The 8,315-nt window shown below is 32.1% G+C and overlaps 1 protein-coding gene and 1 long non-coding RNA gene across 2 annotated transcripts; one reads left to right on the top strand and one right to left on the bottom strand.

The window, feature by feature from the left end:
* The first annotated feature begins 1,176 nt into the window (after positions 1-1,176).
* On the top strand, positions 1,177-7,089 carry LOC141633762 (photosystem I reaction center subunit N, chloroplastic-like). Its single transcript, XM_074446176.1, has 3 exons — positions 1,177-1,569; positions 1,737-1,862; positions 6,870-7,089. Exons 1-3 carry the CDS (start codon positions 1,267-1,269, stop codon positions 6,957-6,959), a joined length of 519 nt encoding a protein of 172 aa, XP_074302277.1. The 5' UTR covers positions 1,177-1,266; the 3' UTR covers positions 6,960-7,089.
* On the bottom strand, positions 1,894-6,863 carry LOC141633763 (uncharacterized). The gene is made up of 2 exons (XR_012538538.1): positions 2,535-6,863; positions 1,894-2,147 (listed from the first exon to the last, which is right to left on the bottom strand). It is a non-coding gene; the product is annotated as an uncharacterized LOC141633763 (long non-coding RNA).
* Positions 7,090-8,315: the final 1,226 nt, after the last annotated feature.

The raw sequence follows: 8,315 nt of genomic DNA, 5'->3' as shown, positions 1-8,315 counted from the left end.
TTGTCGCCAGTTTGATTAATCTCTCCCAGAAGTCGAAATCTGCGAACTGGTGCCATTTGGACGTACACAGTCCTGCCTGGTGTAGATGACCCAGAAATGGGAATTGGGAATCTGATATGAAGGGCATCTGCTTTGATTCTACTTCTATAGGGTCCCATATTACCCAAAACACTTGGCCACACCAATTCTTATAAGCAAATGCCATTTACCAATAAGAAGTATGCAATCTCACCTTATCCACACTCTCGCCACAAACCCTAATTACACATCATCCTCAAACCTCCATGTCACTCTTGTAATCCAAATCAAAATCCTTAATCCAACCAACAAAACCCAAAAAAACTCACCATTTTCCCATCATAACTTAACCGGATTTGTAAATATCGTCGACGTTTTAGTAAATATCGTCGACGTTTTCAATCCAAAAGACGATAATGCCCTTTGCATAATTACACTATTTTCTCTCTCTAAATAATTTTCTCTCAAATTCTACTAAAAATCAACTACATTTCGATCTCGTATTGCATTAAACCAATTAAAAGATGTTAGAAATTAACGCACATCGACTAGAAAACTTAAATAAATTTAAAAAATCGGCAAATAAACGTATTAAACACGGTTTTTTTAATAAAAAAATGAACTAGTTCATGGACTAAATGTTGAGATTCAACAATCGACCACGGACCAAACGTTGAAAACCAACGCGTTTTCCATGGTCCAAACGTGGAAACTAACGTTGGCGTGGTCAAACGCAAAAACCAACGTTAGCCGTGGTCCAAACGTTGGAATCCGTTTTGTACGGAGAAATTTTTATTTATTTTTTTTAATTTTTTTTTAAAAAAAAAAAAAAAAAAAAAAAATTCTCCGTGGCCAAACGTGGGATTCCAACGTTTGGACCACGGCAAACGTTGATTTCCAACGTTTGGTCCATGGCTGAACGTTAGATCTCAAAGTTTGGTCCATGGTTCAACCTTGGGTATAAATTTCAGATTTACGCAAACAATTAACAATATGTTATTTACAAAATTAATGTCATGAACTAATTAGGCTGACATATTGTTAATTGTTGTTGTTGTTGTTTGTTTTTAATTTAGTTGAGTTTGGGAGAAATTTTTTTAGAGAGAGAAAGTCAAAAGGGCAGTCATCGTCTTTTTTATGAAAAACGTCGTCGATATTTACTAAAACGTCGTCGATATAAATCAGCCCCCTAACTTAATAGTCGAAACGCAAGAAATTTCAATCAACAGGGCTTACAGAACATTAGAAATGGCTTCAATGAACTCTAGTGTATTAGCATGCAGCTACGCCATCTCCGGGTCAGGAGGGTTGGAGCTTAGCTCGAAGACTTCGTCAGTGATATGTGTTGCACCATCGAATGTGGTCGGTGGCGAGAAAATTGCCATGATCAGGTCACAAAAACATGATGTGAATGAGGAAGTCAAGGGAAATGAAGGAAGAAGAGTTGCACTTTTCGGCTTGGCGGCTGCCCTTGTTGCTACTTCTGTTTCCGCATCAAATCCTAATGCTGGGGTCATTGATGACTACCTTGAGAAGAGCAAGGCCAACAAGGTTAGTCTTTTGTTAAAACAATGAGTTTTGTATGAGACTGTCTCATATGTGTATGCCTGTTCTCCATGTCAATATGATATGTTGCCTTTAGTAAGTAGTTATTCTTCACTTAGTTTACGCGTAACGAGGAGTATGACTTAAAAAGCGTTTTTGATTGGATCGAGTAGGATTTGAATGACAAGAAGAGATTGGCAACAAGTGGAGCAAACTTTGCAAGAGCATTTACAGTGCCGTTTGGAACCTGCAAATTCCCTGAGAATTTCACTGGCTGCCAAGATCTTGCCAAGCAAAAGGTTTGTCTTATAATTCTTCTATATGACATAACACTAATTGTTGTGTAAGACTACTAGTATAGTAAGACAGGCCCAATTAAGAGGCAGCCCAACCTTTCTTCACCCTTGTTGCTGAGTCAACTTCACTGGTATTTCCTCCTTTGTTGCTCCGTGTCCCTTAGTCATGGCAACCTCCGTCCCTCACCTGTAAACCACCGTATCAATCCCCAAAGTAATTCATCCTTGACCTAACCTGCCCATTTGGGTCGCCGACGATCGACGATCCTACTCCACGACGTAAACCCACTGAAAATATTCATCAAGTAATGAGTTTTTAACTTAAAACAATAAGTTGTCAACAATCTAGTTATTAAACTAAAATCCTAATTTATATTTTGAAAGTTATCAAGTTAAAGTTACTAGTTAGTAAACTAAAATCTTAAAACTCGAACTTACAACATAACTATAAAGACTCAATATTCATACTAAGTTGTAAAATTTTGAAATTAAAACTACAAGTTTTCAAGTTAAAAATATTAATTATCAAATAGTGTGTATGGGACACTTTAAATAAGCCTCTAATTAAGAATATACAAAATAAATCAAAGCATATACAAAATAAATCAAACAAAAAACCCATAAGAATCTATTTAAAATCTTGAGTAATCAAGTTAAAACCATCTAATTTCTAACCTCGTTTATTGATAATCGGCATCACCGTGACTTAGTGGTTGTCGAAGTTCTTCCATGGAGGTGGTGTGGATAGGGTCGAGGCGTAGGGCCGCAGAGCTGGTAAGACGGTGATTGGAGGAATGATTTACCGGGGACTGTGGCGTTGGTGGGGATGGGGTTCACGACGACGGAATAGATGTGATTTAATGGAGCATTGTTCCCACTGTTTATACGTAAATCTGGGCTAATTTCTCATATTGGGCCCGTCCTATGTTATAAGACGGTCCTATAGAAGAGTTGACATATCTTAAGAGCTCGCACTATTTCTATAAGACCGTTTCACTCGACTTCTTAACTAACCTAATGTAAGAGTATTTCTTTAGTTGGATAAAATTGTACGGTTTCGTCCTAGTAATTTGTTTACTTTTTATATTTATTGCGAATGGATAGTATAATTAAAGGTAGATAAATGATTGAGATGTAGGGAGTATATTATTCGAGTGATTTCCGAATATGGTGCTAAGAATAAAAATAATTCTCATTTTAGGCTAGGGTTTAACTTAATTCCCAATATGGTGTTTGTGTAGGTTTGGATTACCTTCCAAACCAACATAAACACCATAATGGGAATTAAGTTTTAGTCAAACCTTCAAATTGGAAAGACAGTACTTTTCATTAAACTAGTTTAAATCCGTGCAAAAATTGCACGGGATTGAATATCAATAATTTGACTAAAAATATATAAATTATCTAATAAATTTACAAATATAGAAAAATTTATTTGTAAATAACATATATATTTAATAAAGTTACAAAATGGAATATAAATTATGTAATAAAATTATGTAATTTTAAGTTCTTTGAAATCCAGTCTAAGGCTCGGTTTGATAAGAAATTTCAGATAACTTAGTTGACCAAAATTTTCGGTACCTTATTTTTTCCAAGTGTTTGACAAATAAGTTATCTGAAATGAATAGATATAAGATACCAGATTTTATTTTATCTTCCGTTTTTTATTTACCTCTTTAGTCTATAATATTAAATAATTATCATATACTATTACGTCATTTTACCAAACAGAGCCTATAATTAAAATAGTCTTTTTGTTAAACAGAAATAAATATGTAAGAGTTTAGTGGATACTTTTCATCTATCAGAAATATTAAAATTTTGGCCCAATATATGACATCGGAGTATTAACAGGTACTTTTGTCTTAACCGTAAGACGGGTCAAATACATACTAAATGGCATAATAAACTATATAGGAAATGCCAAAAATTTTGGCCTTATTTACTATATGACATCGGAGTATCACCATGCTAGTATTTGAATCCGTTCAAATACATACCAAATGACATGATAAACTGTCTGAAAAATACAAAAAATCTTATCCTTATTATCACCATGTTAATATTTAAATTTGTTTTATAAATAAACGAATATTATGTCTTATGCAAGACTTACTGAAAATTGTTATACGACCTTTGTGATTTGAGGATTGACCACTTCGGACTTTCGAAGTATAACACATTCGGCTCAATTGTTATACGGAGTAACAAACACTCGGTAATATCGTAAAGACCCAACATATTGAAATACCCTATTAAGTTAAATGAAAATCTAACCCTAGCCGTGGTCCTCATTCCCCCAATTTTTTTTCCAACTTCAGTTCATCTTTCACTACCTCTTCAACCTTATTTAACTACAAATAAAATTATTTTACTATGTAGATCATTGTTAGTGAAGCAATTTTTATGATTGATCTGATAAAATTTAAGTATTCTATCCGATATATTTTTTTCTTTTTGGTTCAACGAAGCGCGCATCTGATATATGAGGTTAGGTAATATTTTAATTGTCTTTCTTTGATTGTTTTTTTTTTTTTGACAATTGTGTTTCTTTGATTGTTACATAACATTTATACTATTAATTTTTCACACTTAATTAGTTAATTTTATAGGATCTTATAGTAAATAAGATAATTTACCGTTTGTATTTCAATGGCTATACTTAATTTTGTGTTTTCTTTATGCAACACGGTTCTATTTGAGATTTAATAATCAATTATTGTTTTCGTTTTTCTCCACTTATAGTATTCAAAAAAAAAATTCATACCTTTTGAGGAAAATCATCTATTTAAATTTTTTAAGCTTCATATTTTTTCCGAACGGATTAGTATGAATCTGCTGATAATGATTCCGATTCCATTTTTTTGCATAATACTTATTTTACTCTTGTTTTTGTTTTTACATTTATAATATTTTAAAATGAAATTTGGTTGTTAATTTGTGTTAAATCATTTATTTTTCAATTGATGCTCATTATATTAATTTATTGAAACTTATATTTACTGATAAGTGCAATAATAATTGTGTTAGTTAAGTAAGACTTAAATAAAATTACTCTATTAGTAATAATAATTATAAAAGTAAGATATTTTTAGATTTGTTATTATTTCAATAAATTTTTCTCACGTCCTATCCAACAATTTAAACAAATTTTATTATTTTAAAATTTTAAAATTGGTATATTATAAATATTTATACTAAATGAAATGCACAACAACTCTTAAATTACAAGAGAGAAATTAAATCAGCCAAAGAAAGTGGGGCCCTACACAAAAAAACAAAACAAAAAAATTCCTGAAAAGTAGGAACCAATAGAAACTCTCTAAAAGATCTGACTTTTATACTACGTAGATATGTTCTATGTTTTTCATTTCATATGATTTTATTTAATTAATAATGTTTCATTAATCAATTTCTGTAAATGTTGGTTATAACGAAACATAATTAAAAAAGAAAAATGATAAATACAACCCACTGGGTTGTATTTAAGCATTTAATACCCTTCTAAATTCGGTATTAATTTAAAAATTAGAGGGTAAATTACACATAAATCAATGCAATTAATGCATGTACTAACTATTTATTTCCTCTTTTACCCATTGGGTTGTATTTATCATAACCCATTAAAAAATTACTCCCTCCATTTCTAATATATGTCGCTTTACATTTACGAGGTAAGCCTTTGACTTTAATATTTACAAAAATGTATTTGTTCAAAAAATATAAAAATAGTACAATTAAATTCTTACGAAAAACTCTTTCATATGAGTATATACATATCATAATATTTAATCTTATATTTTAAGAGATATTGAAGAGAGAAGGGAGTGTCTCGAAATGTGAGAAACTCATATATAAAAAAATAGAAAGAGTATGTATTAGTGTGCTACAAAATATATATGAAAAATTACTAAGAGAAATTTGTTGATTACAGCCTTTTAAAAATCACTTTTTGAAAATTACAGCCTTATATAATTTTTTTTGTAAATTACATCCAAAATATTACTTTTCTTCTAAAATTGCACCAACTTGAGGATTCCGGTGAATTTTGATGATGTTTTATCGATATACCCTTTATTATTTGAGAGCCTACTTACCCAGATTTCTTACCTCTCCTTAACACAAACCAATTAATCACCCCAAACAACATCAAAACATCATCAAAATTCACCGAAATCCTCAAGTTGGTGCAATTTTAGAAGAAAAGTAATATTTTGGATGTAATTTACAAAAAAAATTATATAAGGCTGTAATTTTCAAAAAGTGATTTTTAAAAGGCTGTAATCAACAATTTTCTCTATTTAAAATGATAAGTTTGTCTTCGTAAGAAAGTTATGCATAATGTAAATTACGGAGTAGTTTAGTATGCTATGAATTAATTATGAAATTGGTTAAAAAAAATATAATTATAAATGTATATTGCATAAGAGGGGCTAATTTTTTATTCATCCATATAACTTCATAAAAACATTAAACTATTATATTAACAATGATAATTAAAACCGTGTAAATATTATTTTATAAATTTACATGACGTATGTTTAAAATAAGTTTACATCAAATAATAAATAATCGATAATGTAGAAAATATGGAAAGAAAAAAAGGGGGAATTTTTTTATATAAAGTTATGTAATTGTTATTAATAACTTTGTCTTTAATTTCACATATTATTAAAAAAAATACCAAAAGAATTATAATGAAAAGTAAAGTTATTTCAATTTAACGATTTGTTTAAAACTTTAATTCTCAATATGATGTTGTTCTTGATTTCTTGGTTTGGAAGTTAATCCAAACCTAGCTACATGAACACCATATTGGAAGTTAAATTATAGCCAAGCCTAAAATGAGAATTATTTATATTATCAACACCATAATCAGAAATCACTTATATTATTCCATGGTAAAAGTCTTCATTTTATGTTATTTTTCACAGTTAACCATTAATACGAGTAAGTTTCTTAATTGACGGTTTCCCACTAAGTTTATTATATTTGAGTTTTATACAGAAAGTGCCATTCATCTCTGACGATCTAGCGGTGGAATGCGAAGGCAAGGACAAATACAAGTGTGGTTCCAATGTTTTCTGGAAATGGTGAAAAGTATTTAAACATCAGTTTGTATTGTTTGTTGATTTCCTTAGCCCAAAGTCTATTGTCTCAAATTCTATGTACCTATTATTAAACTCAATTAAGAGGGGAACAACAATCAAGACATGATCAGATTTTCTCTCTTGTTTCAAACAATTCCTTTGCGGCCTTAGAACGTCTTCCAAGTCTTTGCGGTAGCTCCAAACAATTCCTACCCGGGTTCATTTTAGTTAGACACCCTATGTTCATTTCGTTCAATGGTTCAGGTTCCAAAATCGTCGCTCTGATACCACTTTCTAACACCCCCATACACCAAGTACCAAAGACCACCTTAGCATATCAAGGTGCTACCATCTCAGTTGCCCGATGTACAGTATATCAAAAGTGACCATAAAGAAACATAATTTAAGGTTTATAAATTTAAAGTGCGTACAACTTAAACCGAAAGATCTACAAAACTGTCAAAAGAATGTGATAAACAACTGTATCGAAAGTCAGCGGAAACTAGACATGCTAAAGCTAAGTGATGACTCCATCCCAGCTGTGACCCGCGAGCTATCCATTGCAACCCTGCTAATCAACTGCTCACCATCCCCGAATGGGTCACCACAATTTTGTGAAACAACAACGGGGTCAGTCAAGTGATTAACCAAAATAAAGAATGCCATAAAACAAACATCCAAGCAATCGATCACACATTCCTCCAACTCCAATAATATCCAATCATTAACTACACACTAAAGTGTGTAGCCCTGTCAGATTACCCATCGCAATAGGTAATTCACACCGCCAGTGGGGACCGTAGCCTTACCATCTAAGCCCCGCTCAACTCCAAGAGCAAATAACCCAAGTCCATTAATGTGCACATCCCCTTGTGACGGGAATCACAATGGGCGAATCAAGGGTGTGAAGTCATTCCCGATAATGACTCTACTCAGCCGAGGACGCACCTCGAGAACCACAAACCAAACAACCAAACCAAATCATCCAATATATCACAATCACAATAATAATAGCAATCATGCCAATACATCAACCATCATCATCTTATATCCAATTCATCAAGCAACTGAGTAGGAAAAACCCTACCTTTTCGCAATCCGGTATAACTGCAGCCATTCATACAAATGTTCAAGAGTACCACATCGTCACCTACAGCAATAAACAACAACTACACATCATAAACCGATTTCTACCCAAAACCCCCAAATCCCCCCAATTAGGTTTGCCAAAACTTAAACAAATACTAAGATAACAAGGGTATAAAGCTTACCAATGATTGACACGAGACTAGATGCGTAAAGCTCGAGGAATGAAGAACCCTAGCTTGGAATTGCTTACAAAAATGGAGAAGTAGTAGAACGT

Source organism: Silene latifolia, chromosome Y, assembly GCF_048544455.1.
Source record: "Silene latifolia isolate original U9 population chromosome Y, ASM4854445v1, whole genome shotgun sequence".
NCBI classification, from domain to species: domain Eukaryota; kingdom Viridiplantae; phylum Streptophyta; class Magnoliopsida; order Caryophyllales; family Caryophyllaceae; genus Silene; species Silene latifolia.
Note: the sequence above shows the minus strand (reverse complement) of the source record. Positions and strands in the feature narration are given on the sequence as shown.

Excerpts from the sequence above, each read along its gene's own strand:
- LOC141633762 (XM_074446176.1), top strand. The coding sequence starts at position 1,267 with ATGGCTTCAATGAACTCTAGTGTATTAGCATGCAGCTACGCCATCTCC. Across the intron at positions 1,570-1,736 it reads AGAAGAGCAAGGCCAACAAG|GATTTGAATGACAAGAAGAG; the intron begins GTTAGTCTTTTG and ends TGGATCGAGTAG. Across the intron at positions 1,863-6,869 it reads AAGATCTTGCCAAGCAAAAG|AAAGTGCCATTCATCTCTGA; the intron begins GTTTGTCTTATA and ends AGTTTTATACAG.